We start from the raw sequence: 18,464 nt of genomic DNA, 5'->3' as shown, positions 1-18,464 counted from the left end.
GATGTATTCAATTTAAACTTGGCTGACAACATATAATCAAATATGGATTTTCTATCAATTCAAACCCGCCACTAAAATAAATAATTATGCCAAGAGTTTGTTTTTTCATCAACACTACAATGTAACATGATTGAGCTTGGATAAATATAGATTGCTTAGCGCTACTATAATGCATGAATTCAAACTTAATCTGCAAGCAATATTGCTGTAAAAAGTAAAATTTAGTTTGTATAGTTAGGAATATGTAGCAATAAATGTTTAGTTTTTTCACGGGTCGATTAGTGTAGTGGTTAGCACTTTGGACTTTGAATCCAACAACCCGAGTTCGACTCTCGGATCGACCTTTTTTGCCATTCTTTTAAAAGAATGGCAGTGAAACTGAAATGAGTTTTGGCATGAATCTCCAGCCCATATGCTGTTAGCCTTTTACAGGTTGGATGGTTTTACATCCGCATTCATAAACTCCCCTGACCAGTCTCCAAATACCCGACCATCATATGATGCACACGATCAAATTATATTCTGGACTAATGCTGTCCTCATTTGGTATAGCCATACATTGTACGATCGTCAGATTTGTCCATTGCAGTTTAGGTATTGAATTTGCTTGAATATTCTCAATAAAACTTGGACACACTATTTGTTGCCAATCTGTCTGTCATCACAAGAGTCGGTTTTTGTAGTAATACTATCAAGATCATTGGCATTGTTGGCCGAGGCACTTGCGCTTGGTAAGATCTACAATGCGTTTGCAATGTTTTGTTGTCCAAGTATTGATGACTACAAGAAACTCTTGATCCGTCAATGATTTGATGCGTTTGTTTTCATGACAATACACAGTCTTGACATGAAAGTAGGTGTTTATAGATAAAAAGATATGTTTGAATGTTAAAATCATCAAAAACTTTCTAAACGATGGTTTCAAAGTTATAATGTCGATTAAATTGGCACTAATCCAATATAAGATTGACTGTTTATCATGTACTTTATCATCTTGATTAGTGCTTCATTTTACGTGAATACGGCCTTGGGTTATTAATAAAGCAATGTAATTGCAGACATTGCATCAGTAAGCTTGAAATGCTTGGTTTAGAGAAAGGAATAGCAATCAAGGACAAGTTTAGTTCAGGACAAATGTCACGTGGTTAGTGGGTTTCCAATTGCAGTTTTTAGTGACTTGAAGACGGAAACGGCATCACCAACCTACTCCACCTACTTACATCAGTCAAGAAGCTGCAATGCCACCCAAGGCTGATCCTACTGAAATAAAATACGGTGTGTCTATTGAATCAGCGTATTATTCATACTCTTTGAGTTTGTATATCCACAACCATGTGTTGATTTCTACCTCGAATCAATTTCTCAGTACTCATGGATCACTGTTCATCTCTACACGTCTTATCTCATCAGACTTGTCTAATTGGACCCATTCACATATCCATCCATTGATGCGTCTTTCATGCATGGATTAGAACGCCATGTGCAATCCATCCATCCACCTTATTCGACTTTGGTTCATGGAATATCAACTTGTAGCTAACCTGCTGATTGATTTTTAGTTATCATCCGTTCCACCGGTGGTGAAGTTCCTGGTGGTTCCGTGCTTGCTCCCAAGCTCGGTCCTCTTGGTGTGGTAAGTTTCTGGTTAAATCATGCTTTTGAGCAATATATATGACTGCCATATTTATAAATGCCAGACACTAACCAATCTATTCTGCATGCAACTCTTGGAAATGGTTTGAATTGGCTATTGCAATTCACTTGAACATACTTTTACGGAACTCTGATACGATCCGTTTACAAACCACATTTGATTTTTATGTAATCAATGATTGACGACTGCAATTCCTTAATATCAATTACTGCATTACAATGATCAGCCCCCCAAGAAGGCTGGTGATGATATTGCCAAGGCTACTCAGGCTTACAAAGGTTTGAAGGTCACTGTTCGTCTGGCCGTGCAGAATCGTCAGGCAACAGTCGAGGTTCTTCCCTCTGCATCTACTTTGCTTATTCAAGCACTCAAAGAACCTCCTCGTGACAGAAAGAAGGAGAAGAACAGTATGTTTTTATTGCCTACATCTTTATAGATCTACTCAAACCGGAAACTCGACTTGGATCGTGTGATTTACCATATGATTCTAACCTGCTTTTTGGTTTTACTTTGGGTTAAAATCTCTAGTCAAGCACAGCGGCAATCTTACTCTTAACCAGGTTTGTGAAATTGCACGCAAGATTCAGCACAAATCGTACGCCAAGGAGTTTTCTGGTAACGTCAAGGAGGTTCTTGGCACTGCATTCTCTGTTGGATGCACTGTTGATGGACAACCACCCCAGGATTTGATTGAAAAGATCCAGTCCGGAGAGCTTGAAGTTCCCAGCGCATAAGCAATGAAGATTCTGTTACAGCTTTTTAAATTGAGTAGTTTATTTTAGCATATTTGGATTTAGTCTTTGCATTGCATGCTGATAGACGAGTGAGATTGCAAGTTAAATTTGCACGTGACTTTGGAATCTATTGGATTCAAAGCTGAGCGAATGTTTTAAATTTATCGAGTAGCCATTATGACAACTAAACTGGGAACGACCAACCCAGCCATTCTATCTAGTGGAAAAACATATCAATGTTCACTCTATGGAGAGTTGCCTCACACGGGGCTGGGAAAACTACTGGAGCGTTTAGTTGGTCTTTGTGGAGAAACCAAACATCTTGGTCTCGCTCGATTCTGTGAACATCAAATAGCATTTGTACCAGCAGGTAAATCGACACATTTTAATCCAAACTCAATTACAGACTGTCTTGACACCATGGTTCAACTATGCAAGTTCAAACACCATTTGGACCACCAAGAAACGACGATATTCTTTTGCGGCTTCATTCCAACGTATTAGATGCCGAATCCAACTTTATTCATTTCCTTGATCGTGAATGGTAAAAATCAAGTGCATCCATGTTGAATCTGAAACCAAGAGTGTATTGATCATGTTTGAATCATCTTAGGACGTTGTTACATCTATCGCCAGCCGAACCACCCAAAGCGGGTCAAAAACTAGCCAACCATCGTGCCATTCACCATACACGTATCACGGGAGATGTAATCAAGTACATTGAAATGCTAGGATACAAGTATGTATTCATGCCAATGGATTCGGATTGAGTTTTTCAGTATCTTGTCTAGTTGTAAACTGACTGTCCATGTAGATTTGAATTTGAAGTGGTTAGACGAGGATTTACATTTCAGTTTGGACAAGTCCGGATTGATATTTTTAGATTGTACCAGGTAATGTTGGTTGTAATGAGAGTCTAATGGCTCACGTGAATCTAATCTTGGTATATTCTGATAGATTCAGGACCAATTTCGAGTGAGTTCTGCGATACCAGTTGTGTCAAATTCCACTACTTGGATAGTTCAAGTCACATCGCCCATTCTGGGTCAGGAACACGTAGTCCACATGAGCGACAATTTGTTTCAGTTTGCAGCACATTTGTCAGGGTAATATTGTATTTTTATTTATTTGATTGTATGGATTGGTATTGGCTTGACAGAAATAATGTTTTTGGGTTTTGGTATGAATGCAACTGGAGCATTTGCTTAGAGTACAGACTAGATTTAAAATGTGTGCGTATTGATTTGTTCCAATTTCTTTGCTATAAAAACATATAGATTGGTATCACTTGCGGTAGTGGATCATTCGTGCCTACAAAACTCTATCAAGTATGTAGGCTGAAATAAGATATCAAGGCATGACACGAGTCGAGAGGATGTCAAGTAAAACAGAAAATAAACGAGCATACCAGTAAATGATAGTGGGCAAGTGTTTGAATAGTAAACATACTTGATATAGAGTATGAGGTGAAGAAAAGATTAAGTAGTTCAGAGATAGCAGGCCATGAATGCAGTCAGAGATGTGGACGAGTAGAGTCGACTTGCATCAAGTGAGACACTAAAATAGATCCCCAATGGCAGCATCCAAGTAGTGGGGATCGTAGTGATGTTGATACATTTGTTCAAACTCTAGCACTTGATCAAAGTCGTCTTGTGATACAGAGATACCACACATGCCATCCAATAAAGCCTCAATGCCATGAGAGCCACGACGATGTGAAGCACCCAATATACATACATCGTTGTCACTGTCGATTGCATCACTAGAGACTGTCGTTTCCAGTGGAATCTCAGCCAGACTGCTACCAGTGTCGAGTGGAGTGGATTCTGTAAAATCAAATTGTAGATTGTTGATATCAGCAGCCATGTCGTCAGTGTTTGGCAACGATGGCATAAACAGACGATTGTCATGCGACAGTCGCTGCACAAACGCAAGCTGGTCTTGAGCCATCTGGCAATTGAGCTTTCGGAATGCCTCTTTCTTGAGTTTACGAATCGACACAATTTCCATATGAGATGGTTGCTGCTTGTGTATGTGGCTTGTTAAACGATTGCAAAGTATGATCTGTGAAGTGCAGTGATGGTGACCATTAGCACTAGTATGGATGCTTTTGATGCCAAACAGATCGCTGTTGCGCTGCATTTGTTACCATTCATTGACAGATTGAGAGTCAGAATATAGCAAGTGAATTCACATAAAACTAGTTAGTTTCTGTAATAGTCAATACTGTTCAATGATTGAAACAGTCTTTATGAATGCATTCAAAACTAATACATTCGGCATTCACAATGAATGCACTCGAATTCAATACATTCAAAATGAATGTATTTTAGGTTGGTGATTTACTTGCGGCTTCTATAAGGGAGCACAAGGCCAAGATTGCTTTAGGAATAACCCAAAGGACCTTCATATCATGCCATTCAATACTTGTCTAGTACATTCACAGGTCATCTTATACATGCATGCATATTCTACACTGCATTCAATCATTTCTACACTTGGCAAACGTCCACCTCACAATGGGGTGACCGCTTGATAATCGGTTCTTGCAGCTTTGAATTCCCATTCAAATCAGCTATAGTATTGCCTCGAATCTACATCTAAACTCTTGCTCATCAACCGATAATGGAAACTTACAGATCTACGAGGCTTGCTATGATGCAGTTGCATTTTCATTTGCAGACTCATGCGAGTTTTCTGATGTGGAATCGAGCGAGAAAGACTACGTTTTCTTCTTCCAGGCATAGATGCAGTATTGTAAGAAACAGAAGACATGGCGGTATTGGAGCAGCTACTCAGCATGATTGGATTTAACAACTAAGATGGGTAGTGGTGCAAGTGCTCGAGTTGCGATTTAGATTTGAAAGGAAAAATCAAACTTGAAAACGAGCAAATGCCAGTCTTGGAAAGGGTCGAGTTGACCAATGGGAAAAACTATGCAACACAAACTAAAATTTATTGATGGATTCAGCAAGTTGTTACTAATAAAATATTTGCAATATCAGGGCTACACCTGTCAGTTCAACCTGTAATTGCAACTCAATGTTTAAATCTATAAACTAATTCTTTAATGATTAAAGAATCTAGTCAAAATATCATCAAATCCTATTGGAGTATATAATACACAGTATATATATTCCAAACTAGCAACTCTACTCGACCAGTTAGCAATAGTCGATTCGAGTAGTTGCGTCCATAAAATGTCAAATCTTCAATTAAACCACCACAACTGGCGACAATGAGAATAAAGAAATCAATGAGAATTGTTAGCAACCATCAACCTTGATGATGTTTTGTAAGTATCGGTAGATTATTGATTTGGATGGCATGAGCATCCATCACTCGTATCTCGTGCGTCACGGTGACTTGCTGAATGATCCGATTCTCGATTCAATATAGAATATCGCTCATTTGGTGTTGATCTTGTTGTGACACTATTCAGCATTCCATCTATATATGCCAATCTAGACCAATCGTGCAGTTTCAGTGAATTCATTTTGAAATGCTGCTGCAGCCTGCTTATCAGAATTCTATTAAACATGAAATTGGCTTAAAATATATATTCTCATTCCTTTTGTCTTCAACATTAACCAACACATTCAACAAATGGGTAGATTCGGGATCATTGATACTGATAGCAATGTATCTTGCTCTGCTACTACTACACTCGCATCAAAAACTCCTACCAGCACTCCAAACTCGACAGCTGCTCCAAATACAAAATCACCTCTTCATCAACATGCCATATTCAACTATACCAAAGGCTCTGTTCTACACCACCCTCAAGCTTTCACTCCCACTGCAATACGCTCTACTCCAAATAGTGTTCAATCAACTCCCAATGTAATGAATCAATATACTCTTGACTACTCTTCAAAAATTAATTCAGAATCCTCTGTAAAATCTACCAAATCTGCTCCTAGCATGACTTCACCATTAGCCAAATATAGTGGTCATATATCATCTGTTGCTTCTACTCCACACTCTAAACAGTCTCCTATTCCTAGTCAACGTTTTGTCAAAAGCGTTCGCATTCTGCAGTCTCTTGGAGCAAATAATCACATTGATAAAAAGAATGCCGAAATTCATTTTACATCCATGGTAAGTTGCTTCAAAGCCGTACATCTCACATCTATAACAGATCTAGATCAACAGGGAATTAGGAGTCTTGTATATTTGTATTAAACTCTAATGTGTTGCATCAATGTTAAAAACAGACTGTTGCAAAGGCAGATGAACACTTGCAAGCATTTAGTCAAATCCATGAGCAGTCCAAATCTATGAATCAACACGAACATGCATCACTTGTGGAAGAGCTTGAGGCTCAACGGATCCGATTTGAAACTCTAAACCAAGCACAGAAACAGAAAGTGCAGTCATCCATTTCAACTATTAAGCAGCGAAATGCTCAGCTGGTACAAAATATTCAAGACTCAATTCAGCATATCAGGGACAATGAGGAAAAAGAAATGAAACAATTACGTGATCTTAAATCTCAAGAAGAGGCTGCTAAAAAGCAACAGATTGAAGCTGCTGCAATCAGAAAGGCTAAATTAGAGCGTGCCGAGGCTGAGGCTGAAGCTGCTCGGGCAGACGCTACTGCAAAGCATATTGCAGCCCAAAAGGAAAAAATAGTCGCTGCAGAACTGGAACAACAGGCTGTCGAAAAACAAAAGGCTCAACAAACACAGGCATTGGTTGAAAATGTAAGTAGATCATATCAGTACATTGTAATCATGAATAATTGAGCCCTGTAGAGATGCATTGTAATTGATACATTTTAATTGGATCTTGTTTAGAGTCCACATATTGCATCGGATGATGCATGGAAAGTTGCAGAACCTTATATCTCAACTGTGCTCGTAAGTACACTATTGGCTCAAATAGAATCAAACGTTATTTTTCAAAATCCATTTGAAATGCAACCTAAGACTTGGTTTATTCAACTTTTTTAGAGCATCAAGACAAAAATCAAACCAAGCTTGATGGCGGACCCGACACTACGCAATCGGGTATTTACGGCAAAGATGGCTATTACTCAGCGCATTGGCCAGTTGACACGCAGTCAGGTCAAGATTCTCGAAATTGTATGTAAAACATTGCTACTGAATGAATTGGGCTAGTCTTGTTGTAGTAGCAATTGATACACGATTAACAGCCATGTTTGTCTTAGGTCAAGTCACTTCATGCCAATCTTGAATCGTGTAAATCTCATCCACAGCTATATGAGTTTGTGATGGATTTGACTGCCAAGCAAATCATTGTACGTATTTAAACCGTATTTGCACCAAATGTATACTTTAGCCAGTTTTCAGCTCATTTACAATCTACATTTGGATATAGAAACAAGCAGAGACTGAGGTAGCTGTTAAACGGAATATGGCATTTCCATTGGCTAACGTGTGCGTCATACTATATGAAAAACACACCAAACTTCTTGATATCTTGTTAGGCCGAATGATGAAAAAGTGCCCATTCATTGTTCCACGATATATTCGTAAACTTCAGGTAAGTCTTCAATCTACCTAGTGTATAGGCTTACCAGATTTAGTTACAAATCAAAATTTTATTTGGATATAGACCGATTCCATGGTAGCATATCAAAAGAAATCTGGTTATAAAGAGGTGGATGGGTCGATGGAAACAGAAATCCAATATGGTGAACGCATGTGTGGTATTCTTTCCTTGTATGCAGCAATGATCCAAACAACCACAGGTATATGAAACACGACTGGTTTGATATGATTGTTTTATGACAACGTTGAATCTGTTTAACCTTTAATGTGGTGAATTTCAACAGTCAAGAACAACCATGGGATAGAGAATGGATGGAAGTGGATGGCACGTATTTTGAACATGAAGCCACGACGCATTACTCCATTGCTTATCCATACTTTTCTCGAGATTTCGGGTCATTCCCTTGTAAAAACTTATAACCGACAAGTGCTAAAGATGGTGCGATATATTGTGCAAATTCTTATTCCTATGATACCTGTGGCAGCAAATGCATCAACTACGCGACTAAGCTTGATGCTAAACGAAACCATATTGAGAAATGGAAGCATTCCAGTGTTTGAAGGTAGTCAGCTTGAGAGATAGTGTCAGGCATTGACGCTTAAACACTAAATGAAGGATAAAATGTATTGTCGAGTGGATAGTTTTGGTATATTTGCAAATCATTTAAAAATATAAACATTATTTTAATTCCAAAAACTATCTAATTCAAAAATGAGTTGTTATCAGCCCATCTTCAGCAAATCACGACACTACGCCTTGACGTCTGACTCGGCATGCTGTTGAAGTGCATTTGCAACCATATGTACCAGCATTCCTCTTCCCAGCTGCGTCATGGATTTCTCCAACTCATCCAGCTCAATTTCCGCCAATACAATTTCAAACAACATTGTAAAGAGTGCTATGCGACTTTGAGATCGACGCGATCGGAGCGAGTCTAAAGGTGACATGAACGAAATTGGAGCACATTCTGGCGGACTGGGTAGAGTCAAGTCGTGAGTGGAAGGTTGAAATGTAGGCGATTTTGCTAATGGTTGCTGAACTGTGGGTTGTAGTACATTGTGGCTTCTATCATGTGTGAAGCGATTGTCCAGAGTTGGACAGTCTTGAATATGCTGGCTAACGGGTGGGTCTAAAGTAGATCCACGATCTGCAATAAAAGTAGAGTTGCTGTCCTCGTCGCTATCTCGATCAGTGTGCGATATACCTACATTTTCAACATATTCGATACTATCATTGGTCGATAGATTGTTGCTTGTGGGTATCTTATCAAGGCTGATGTTTGCATTGCAAGCCAGTTGTCTAGCAAATTGATTAAACGTGGCGATAGCCTGTAAATCGTCAAACTCTTGAATTACTGAATCCATAATTCCTTTTTGCCGGTCGCTATCTGAAATACACTGCGAAACATAACAAGCCAAAAATGATTGCAGAAACGTTGTTTTCCACCGTAGAGTAGTAGCCACTTCTCGAACAAGCTGCACACGATCGCTCGACCTCCAGTCACGCTTCACCGACACATTGAGTGTCGATTTGATACTGGTTTGTCTACATTGGTCAGTCAAATAAACAATAAACTTTGCAGCCGTATCAGCATTTTCTCCAATCAGTAACACATTGACCAACCCAATAATTTCTGGGATATTCCATTCATCCACCACTGCGCCTACAATTCGTCCAAATTCTGGTGAATCAATCTTCATAGCATAATACAATTTAAGGACAACTTCGGAAACAGATGCAATGGACCATCCCTCAATCATCCATTTCAGGGCGTAGATGGTTTGCTGAGGGTCTGTCTTTATGTAGCGGTCAAATAGGCTGCGTTTGAATGTACAGATGTAGGATATGTTTTTTTCAGATTTAATCCATGATTCAAACGTAGTGCCGAATCGTTTGTCCATGGATTGTACCGAATTGGCAACCTCTTGAACCGAATTGGGCGGGCTAGGGGATTGAACTGGAGATACGCATGATGATTTTTTCTGGTGCATGGGATTGAATTCGGGGTTGTGACTATTAGGTGATGAAGAATGTCCTTTGAATGGATGAATCAAAAAGAGGGTTGATTGATGTTGCAATCGAGGGATTTTAGCAATAGTCCTGTCTTGGCAAGAGTTAATCGCTCAACTATATAAAGAAATGCAGATTGTGATGTACAAAACGAGCTGAATGCCAAGAAAATACCCAGAAATAGAGTGAGTGATTGGAATAGACAAGAACAAGGACAAATCAATGACAAAACTATCAATGCAACGAGACCAACACCCAGTCAGGATAAAGCCGAATTCATTGTCAAATTATAATCGCCTGTTTGAATATGAAACCGCGAGTATTTGCCACACTGTGAAACGGAGGCGCATATTGCAATCGCCCACTTGTGTTGCAGATGCAAGTGTCCATTGTTTATTGTTTGCCTTGTTCTCAGGTAGAAACCATGAGCACGTTGGTTGAAATACACTTGATAAATAAATACCAACTGCTTGTCAATAGCAAATGGATTACACCCAATCCGTAAATGGCACCATACTCTTAGTTTTTATTAACGTTGTCTGTTGACAACAAAAGTAAAATCAAATTCATCTAGTTTTGACTCTTACAAAACTCTTTTCTGAAACTCCACGTTAATATCGATCTGGATGTCCGGCCTTGTTTGTAAACTGCACGCCGCACTACAGGAATCTAACCAAAATTCACCGAGTTTTAGTTGGGTTTGGCATTCATGAATAAAACCAAGCTGTTCAATCATTTAACTATGCTTCTATAGGAAATATCAAAAGTACCTGTTTCTGATGCAATAATGCCTCGAGTCTTTGTGCATTTTCCCGAAACCCGACCAAGGATGTATACCATGTAATACGACATCCTAGAATCTGACTCTCTTCAATTAACGATGTTACAAATGCAACTTCGCCTCCTGGTTGAAGCATCTCATTCTGAGATCCCATACATAGCTTAAGATTTTATATTATTGAGTGAATTCAAGTACGTAGAAACACAATTGCATTATTAATAGATTCAGCAATATCGATACAGTATCAGACAAGGATAATTACCGATAAAGGTGCTTGTTGCTTAATGCTGCGAGAGACTCTCATTTCTTCCTCATCGGAATAAAATGGCGGATTGCACATACAAAAGTCATACCTATAGTTGAAACCATGCGTGGTATCAAAGTTTAAATACGACCCATCTTGCCTATTTTTACAACGGTTCAAATTCAACAAGGTATTGATCGTTTACATTTGATTATCATTGGGTAATGAGATGATGGGTTTTTGAGTAGATCCCTTTACTACAGTGATACAGTTTTGAAGCGAGTTTCGGTTCACATTCTGAGTAGCAAAATCAATACTTCTTTCGTCAATCTCTAAACAATAGATTATGTAAGTTTACATCTTAAAACATGAGATTCTATTCCAGCATCGAGCGGAAACTTGAAACAAACCAAGTGCTAAAAACGACCATTTTGGATTTCTGCTGCAGCCGAGTAAGGGATATATACAAGATGCTCCTGTTCCACTGAAAATATACAGATTTCAGCATATTGAATCTAGATTTGAATGTATATAATGAAAATCTGGTGCCTGACAAGATTCAGCATACATATCTATTCCGCGTACAGTGGCGTCCAAAGATGGATTGGATTCGGAGAGCAAGTCTTCAATATGTAATATATAATCCAGCCTGACAATAAATTGAACACGCTGTTTAATACATGATGGTTGTGGCAAATCAAAATATCCAGCATTGAATGGTTTGTACCTGTTCGGAACCTACAGTAGCAAATAAATACAGCATGAATTAAATCAGTATCATCGATCCAAATGCTTGCAATGATTGCAATACCATACTTACTGGAGGACACAGCGAGTCGAGCGGGATTTCGAGTCGAAGACCAAAGTATTTAAATAGCAGTGCACAAGTGAGCTCTCTAATGAAAAGTAACCATGTAAACAAATTCAACATTGCTATCAGTTAGAAATCAAAGTTGCTCATGAATTGCTTGTATCTGACCTGACAGCCTTTGGATCTCCGAATTCGATAATCGATCCGGTTCTAGTTTTGCGAAGGCTGTCAAATAAATTTTCAGCGTCAATAGACAAAAAACACATTTTAAATTTGAAATATGGCCGACTCAACTATCGGTTTAGTCTAGGATGTGTTTCTGCAAGAGCAACAAAGTCAAACTGGTCACAAAATGGATTTCTTGCGTGCATGGTGGAGTTTGAACTGATAATCTCGCCTGGCAAGTAGCCCAGAAGTTTAGGGAATAGACTGTATATCCAACCACCATATTTTACAGAAATTGCAAACCAACAGCCTCAATCATTGCCGTCATCTTATCAACAGTCGCATCTATCAATATCAGAGCAAACATGCAACTTCCATTTCCAAATGCAGCCAGTGGTGGGGGTGACGATATGGAAAAGGTAAAATATACAATTCTTTTTGAATTGCAATATCCCTATCCTCGACAGTCATACAAGACACTGCATTGGCACAGCTGAGATTCCCAGGGCGTTGGATGATGCATAAATGGCAACCTATACTGTATCAATTGCGTTGTTGCTATCAATTGGAAACGGCTTTTCTTTTACCAGCACTAGGGTCGCAATCTACTGTCATATACTCATCGTGGACAAGTTTTGGCACCTTGTGTTCAATATAAACAGATGCCTTGTTCATATCTACTTTGATTCATGTATATTCAGAATCTTCAACTCTAGTTGCTTTCTTTAAATTTACCCTAGCGTTTCAAATGCTTTCAAGCTAGTTTTGTTTACTTGTGTATTGATGTATTCATATCGTTGTGGGTGATTTGACTCGTGTGATTTCATCATTTGTAAATTATAGATGTGTGGTGATTTTAAACTCACTCGCACACAACGATTTTACGGATTTGGTAAGACTATTTCAAATGATGTTGCTGAATGTGATGTAGTGCACTCTAAATTCTTGGTGATTGACTGTATTGCATCGTGTTGGTTCAACTTTGGATATCTTAGGAATATGCTTTGGTGTTGGATTTGTAATTTCCTTTTTGGTAAGCGTTTACAAGGCCATTATGACTGTTTGAAATTTCAGTGTCTAGGTTTCATTGTTGAACAAATTGTATTTCCGTACACCTTTTAAAAATCATAGTCAACATTTGCATTATTTACTGGAGGATTGGGACTTTTTGCATTATTCTTTACTATTGGCAACGTTATTTCACTTATTGGAACCGGGTTTTTGATTGGATTCATGTCCCAACTCAAGGTAATGTATTGAGGACTAGAAAGCATATTTAAACTGATAAACTATTGCTGACTATTTGATTCGAATGTACATCACTACACCGACGGTATCTAGAAAATGTTTGATCCGTCGCGTTGGATTGCTACGTGCGTGTTCCTTGGCTCTCTGGCATTGACGCTTGTATTTGCGTTTGCGGTTAAAATTGCAGTCTTGACCATCATCTGTTGTGTATTTCAGTATTTGGCACTATTGTGGTACTCGATCAGCTACATTCCATTTGCCCGAGATGTTGTCAAGAGTTTCTTTGGAAGCTGCTTTTCTAAATAATTAATTGAAGATTGGCTAAGCTAGATATGCTGGTTTTGTATATAATGCATCGGTTGTGTGGATTCATGGATGTCCGTCCATTTTGTTGAAAACTTGGTTGACTTGTAAGCTAGTATTTCTGAGAAATAAACTCGGAATTGGATAGGCTGTAGGATTGAATATACACTCACTGTGAAATACATCAAGTAATGTGACATTTATCGAGTTGGTTGACTCGGGTTGAGAGCAAACTCATGTCACGAATAGGCTGAAAGTAGAATGCCGAAAATGTCAAAATGTCAACGTTTTCGATGTTCTCGTTCTTTTACACCTGGAACACCGAGATAATACTCTTTCGCCCAACAAAGCCTCATTGCTCATTGTCGTAATTCTCTGACATTGGTATTATGCAGGGTATACCTTGGGACAGCGATGCAGTGGATGGCGGCAAGTCTTCCGACCAAGTTTTGTTGGATTGGTTAGTTACTCCAGGCAACTACCATAGATGGGCAACCGCAGGAACAGTGGTGGGAGGCTCGACTAAAGGTTCTATTCTTCAAGAAATGATGCTCATGTTTATCGAGCACGGCATTCATACTCGAAACGTTCCAAATATCAGCAGCAAGATTAATCGAGTTGAAGGCGGCTTTTTTGGTGCCTGCGATATGCTCAAAAAAGCCCCTAAAGGACCGGATGGACAACCGATTGTTACTGCCAAGATGACGAGAGTGTGCAAGTACTTTGATTTGCTGTATCCTATTATGGGCGAGTACTCGCAATCGGCGATGGTTATCTCTCTCAAGCCGGTTCAGTCGCTTGAAGCAGAGTCTGACAAACTTGCGCTTGTTGTTGAGCCAACACCTGATGGCACTCCGATATCAGATGCTGTGGACAGTTTAGTTCTCATGGAAACACCAGCTTCAACGGCTGATTCGTCTCCTGCTCCTATTCGCGTTGTCGATGACGATACAATCCCAGAGGTTAACGTTGGTCTGGTGCCAGCCCCTCTTCCTGAATTAATACCAGCACAGATTACCGCGAAGCGTAGATCTTCTACATTTAAACCAACTCCTGTGTCTCAATCATCAACCAAAAATACCAAGCCAAGCCATCAAAGCGGTCGATCTGCAACACAGCGTCCAAATGACGAGTATATTGATGACGAAGAGTTGGCTGATCTTTTCAACTCTGAACTAGAAGACGATGATTGGCTTTTATCACAACCAAAGCAGCGTGATTTAAAAGCCAATAAAAAAAGAGCCTCTATTGTCAATGCATCAACAAAACAATCCAAAGACGGATATAAACCTGGTCCTGCATCAAAATCCAACAGAACTCCACATTCATCATCAAAACGATCGTTGATTGCATCGTCTGAACCCCACAAAAAGTCACGTCGATCCGACACGTATACTTTACCATCCATTGAAACAAAATATCGTAGTCGTGTAAGTTCTGGCTATGAACGAGATGAACATACATCGCAACGACTTGTAGAACAAGACGATCTAGTATTACAGATTGAACGACAAGAGTTGAAACTGAGGTTGGAAAAAATCAAAAGTGATATTGAGATTTACAAGTCGGATGCCATCATGACCAAGATCAAGGCTAGAAGAAGACTCAAAAGATCGGGAGTATCAGACACTCAAATTGATCGACTATTACCACTTTGAATGTGGATCGAAGCATATATGTAGGTATGTCGATTACAGCACCATTGGGTTCAAGATGGTTGTGTTAATTCAAAGTGGTTTAGTAATTGTTATTTTATTATTATTTTACAAGTATTTTCAAAAGATTTACAACCGTATTCACATAAATGGAACACTTTTCTGTATCTATCTTGAAGCCACTGCCTATTTTATTTGAAATAAACAATGGTTAAATAATTGTCATTCCGAGTTTATGTGTTTTGGATTGCTCGACAAACAAAAACACTTTTTATTAAAGTGATTGTTGGCAAGTTCAAGAATGAACAATATGGAGCTTGATACATCGCGACATTGTTTAAACGATTGGCAGATCATGTCGACTCGGTGAATGTGTAGACTTGTCAACAAGTTTGACCATTACCATTTGAAATATATTGGCTGAATATACTTGCTGACTAATCTAGATGGAAATCAAACATATATTCAGCCATTGGCGTATTCACAACCTACTGTGAATAAAGCAGACCAGCTACTCAATCATTACTAGCCTTGACCCTTTTCACTATTAACCATGCTGAAACCTATCAAGTTTGTAGTATAATTCTGACCACATCTATGCTAGTAGATCAGCCAACTAAAGTCAAGAATTGACAACTCAATTCAAACTCAATTCAAACTCAAAAATCATTTGTTTTATTTGAACGCTTTTAAACCCACGAAACGCTCGACATTTCAACTCAACTTGCGAGTACCTCGAATCTAAACACCTTGCTCGAGTAGTTTTCAGAACATGGCTATATCTTGGGACGATGACGCTGTGGATGGCGGAAAGACTTCAGTTCAGATTTTGGTGGATTGGTTAATCACTCCAGGAAACTACGAGCGATGGAGAAAGGCAGGGCTGACTGGGCCCGTTACTAAAACCTCACTCTTGGAAGAAATGGTTCCAGTCTTTGTTCAGAACGGTATTTTACATCGATCTGCTTCAAACATTGGAAGCAAGGTTTTTAATCTGGAACGATCATTTGACGAAGCCGTTGATATTCTAAAAAGCTCTGCTGTAGGCTCAGATGGGAAACCCAAGAATGCTGACAAAATTGCTCGGAAATGCAAGTACTTTGATGTGCTGTATCCTGTCATGGCAAGATTCTATCCTCTCAACTCAACTCAATCCTCGTCTGTAAGAGAGTCGATACCAAAAAAAACATCTGCTCGAGTTAAAAAGACTGCATCTGCTGTCAAGTCTGATGCACTTTCGCCTTCATCTTCAGTTACCGATAAAACACAAAGTCTTGTCAACGCTTCAGGTCAAATCGCTGAACAAGGGGAATCCTTAGACGCTGACAATGCACTGCTGGCTAATTATCAACTGGTTTTGTATACTGGAAACCCTTCAGAAATGATTTCTGAAGCATCGTTTGTTTCCACTGCAACTTCTGCGCCAGACACCACAGCAAGTAGCGCTACATTGGAAACACTACCTACACATCCCCTTTTCAGTGCAGCACCTGTTCCGGAACTGATTCCGGAACTAAATACGGCACAACTTCCGGAACTGATTCCAGCACAACTTCCAGAATTGATTCCAGCACATGTTTCCATTCAAAAACCACTTGCAGTTAAAAAGTCACTTTCAGTATCTCGACCCTCGTCAAAAAAGTCAAAGTCAACCGTTCGGAAGGTCAGATCCAACGCATTTCCATTTCCGCTGATTGATGCAGAGGATGAATCTGACGAAATAAGCGACACTGCCAACGATGACAACGACGAGGATTGGGCATCTCCTCAGTTTATGCTAAAGGATCGTAAAGCCAATAAAAAAAGAGCCTCTATTGTCAATGCATCAACAAAACAATCCAAAGACGGATATAAACCTGGTCCTGCATCAAAATCCAACAGAACTCCACATTCATCATCAAAACGATCGTTGATTGCATCGTCTGAACCTCACAAAAAGTCACGTCGATCCGACACGTATACTTTACCATCCACTGAAACAAAATATCGTAGTCGTGTAAGTTCTGGCTATGAACGAGATGAACATACATCGCAACGATTTGTAGAACAAGACGATCTAGTATTACAGATTGAACGACAAGAGTTGAAACTGCGGTTGGAAAAAATCAAAAGTGATATTGAGATTTACAAGTCGGATGCCATCATGACCAAGATCAAGGCTAGAAGAAGACTCAAAAGATCGGGAGTATCAGACACTCAAATTGATCGACTATTACCACTTTGAATGTGGATCGAAGCATATATGTAGGTATGTCGATTACAGCACCATTGAATTCAAGATGGTTGTGTTAATTCAAAGTGGTTTAGTAATTGAATTTTACAGTTGATATTTCATTTTCATAATCTATGCGATTGCATGTTAATGATGCTTACCCAATTTTGATAAGGTAATGGACATGTTGATACTTTTGTATGGTTTAATTTAATCTAGCAATGCGTTGCTTGACATTTCAATCAATCTATTATTCTTATTCTCATCTAATCAAGTGATTTTTAGATTCAGTTGATTTAGCAAAATAGGCTACTACTTATATTCAAATCAAATGCCAAATATATCAAACCTACTTTGAATTCTATTATCGGCATCATATTTCAATCAAATATGTTTAATATTCATTTAAAGTGCATCTCAATAAGCGGTTTAAATTCCAATTACAAAATTTAATAATCAAAGCTGTCAGTTCTACAGTGTCTATTATATTTTACAGCCATATTCACGTAAAATGAAATACATGATAAGTGGTTAATCTCATGTTTGATTGGTGCTAATCTTACTGAGCAAAATTGTTTTATAAACTTTAATTCACTGATCATTCTCCTTTATACTCATTCTTGTACAAAACTACAGCAAATATTCACATTTCTGTTTCAGTACACTCCACATTCTTGACATCTTTTTAACCTTCAACTTTCCTTTCTCAAAAACGAACATTTGAAGTAAGCATTGCGTGACGCATCGAAACAACTGTTGTATCCCTAAGATATGTTGAATTAGAACGTATCTGATGTTAGAATACAACAGAGTTTCAATAGAAAAACTAATCAATCTTCAATAACAACGAATATGTAATGACTGTTTATTCCGGAGCAAAGTCAATACGAGATGAATACAGCTGTGATATCATTGTCAATCACGCACCGGTGATATTAAAATATGATGGACACTGTAAAATTATTTGGTTTTAATGTAAAAAACGTTTTATGACCTCGAGTTATATTGCAAGTGTATAAATCTCGAGTATCTGAAGCTTGGATACAACCATTTGTCATTGCAAGTTTCAATCGAACCGATAAAAGATACTCGAATCATAACAAATCAATCCAATGTTGTAATTTTATTGT

At 38.7% G+C, this 18,464-nt stretch overlaps 9 protein-coding genes across 9 annotated transcripts; 6 read left to right on the top strand and 3 right to left on the bottom strand.

Moving 5' to 3' along the window:
• Positions 1–1,238: 1,238 nt before the first annotated feature.
• On the top strand, positions 1,239–2,422 carry BATDEDRAFT_90837 (uncharacterized protein; the record flags this gene model as incomplete). Its single annotated transcript, XM_006681224.1, has 4 exons — positions 1,239–1,275; positions 1,560–1,633; positions 1,881–2,061; positions 2,183–2,422. 4 exons carry the CDS (start codon positions 1,239–1,241, stop codon positions 2,386–2,388), a joined length of 498 nt encoding a protein of 165 aa, XP_006681287.1. The 3' UTR covers positions 2,389–2,422.
• A 143-nt stretch (positions 2,423–2,565) lies between these two features.
• BATDEDRAFT_90909 (uncharacterized protein) lies at positions 2,566–3,498 on the top strand (the record flags this gene model as incomplete). Its single annotated transcript, XM_006681223.1, has 5 exons — positions 2,566–2,758; positions 2,827–2,932; positions 3,002–3,127; positions 3,203–3,281; positions 3,346–3,498. 5 exons carry the CDS (start codon positions 2,566–2,568, stop codon positions 3,496–3,498), a joined length of 657 nt encoding a protein of 218 aa, XP_006681286.1.
• Positions 3,499–3,945: 447 nt separating this feature from the next.
• Positions 3,946–5,227, bottom strand: BATDEDRAFT_35798 (uncharacterized protein; the record flags this gene model as incomplete). Its single annotated transcript, XM_006681096.1, has 2 exons — positions 5,026–5,227; positions 3,946–4,524 (listed from the first exon to the last, which is right to left on the bottom strand). Exons 1-2 carry the CDS (start codon positions 5,188–5,190, stop codon positions 3,946–3,948), a joined length of 744 nt encoding a protein of 247 aa, XP_006681159.1. The 5' UTR covers positions 5,191–5,227.
• A 767-nt stretch (positions 5,228–5,994) lies between these two features.
• BATDEDRAFT_26953 (uncharacterized protein) lies at positions 5,995–8,487 on the top strand (the record flags this gene model as incomplete). Its single annotated transcript, XM_006681038.1, has 7 exons — positions 5,995–6,489; positions 6,606–7,094; positions 7,188–7,250; positions 7,344–7,475; positions 7,732–7,896; positions 7,969–8,104; positions 8,189–8,487. The coding sequence occupies 7 exons, from the start codon at positions 5,995–5,997 to the stop codon at positions 8,485–8,487; spliced, it is 1,779 nt and encodes a 592-aa protein (XP_006681101.1).
• An 80-nt stretch (positions 8,488–8,567) lies between these two features.
• On the bottom strand, positions 8,568–9,896 carry BATDEDRAFT_90835 (uncharacterized protein; the record flags this gene model as incomplete). Its single annotated transcript, XM_006681161.1, has 1 exon — positions 8,568–9,896. One exon carries the CDS (start codon positions 9,894–9,896, stop codon positions 8,655–8,657), a length of 1,242 nt encoding a protein of 413 aa, XP_006681224.1. The 3' UTR covers positions 8,568–8,654.
• A 589-nt stretch (positions 9,897–10,485) lies between these two features.
• Positions 10,486–12,017, bottom strand: BATDEDRAFT_91032 (uncharacterized protein; the record flags this gene model as incomplete). Its single annotated transcript, XM_006681160.1, has 9 exons — positions 10,486–10,584; positions 10,686–10,856; positions 10,959–11,049; positions 11,146–11,272; positions 11,351–11,424; positions 11,509–11,589; positions 11,668–11,678; positions 11,761–11,836; positions 11,920–12,017. 9 exons carry the CDS (start codon positions 12,015–12,017, stop codon positions 10,486–10,488), a joined length of 828 nt encoding a protein of 275 aa, XP_006681223.1.
• Positions 12,018–13,083: 1,066 nt separating this feature from the next.
• Positions 13,084–13,470, top strand: BATDEDRAFT_13268 (uncharacterized protein; the record flags this gene model as incomplete). The annotated part of the gene is made up of 2 exons (XM_006680926.1): positions 13,084–13,164; positions 13,258–13,470. Coding segments are annotated over 2 exons (294 nt in total), but the record flags the coding sequence as incomplete, so codon positions are not given.
• A 386-nt stretch (positions 13,471–13,856) lies between these two features.
• BATDEDRAFT_90912 (uncharacterized protein) lies at positions 13,857–15,125 on the top strand (the record flags this gene model as incomplete). Its single annotated transcript, XM_006681222.1, has 1 exon — positions 13,857–15,125. One exon carries the CDS (start codon positions 13,857–13,859, stop codon positions 15,123–15,125), a length of 1,269 nt encoding a protein of 422 aa, XP_006681285.1.
• A 769-nt stretch (positions 15,126–15,894) lies between these two features.
• BATDEDRAFT_35795 (uncharacterized protein) lies at positions 15,895–17,697 on the top strand (the record flags this gene model as incomplete). Its single annotated transcript, XM_006681095.1, has 3 exons — positions 15,895–17,370; positions 17,446–17,509; positions 17,620–17,697. One exon carries the CDS (start codon positions 15,895–15,897, stop codon positions 17,344–17,346), a length of 1,452 nt encoding a protein of 483 aa, XP_006681158.1. The 3' UTR covers positions 17,347–17,370; positions 17,446–17,509; positions 17,620–17,697.
• Positions 17,698–18,464: the final 767 nt, after the last annotated feature.

The sequence above is a fragment of the Batrachochytrium dendrobatidis genome, assembly GCF_000203795.2.
Source record: "Batrachochytrium dendrobatidis JAM81 unplaced genomic scaffold BATDEscaffold_11, whole genome shotgun sequence".
Classification (NCBI taxonomy): Eukaryota; Fungi; Chytridiomycota; class Chytridiomycetes; order Rhizophydiales; genus Batrachochytrium; species Batrachochytrium dendrobatidis.
The sequence above is the reverse complement of the archived record's forward strand: the minus strand, read 5'-3'. Positions and strand labels throughout refer to the sequence as shown.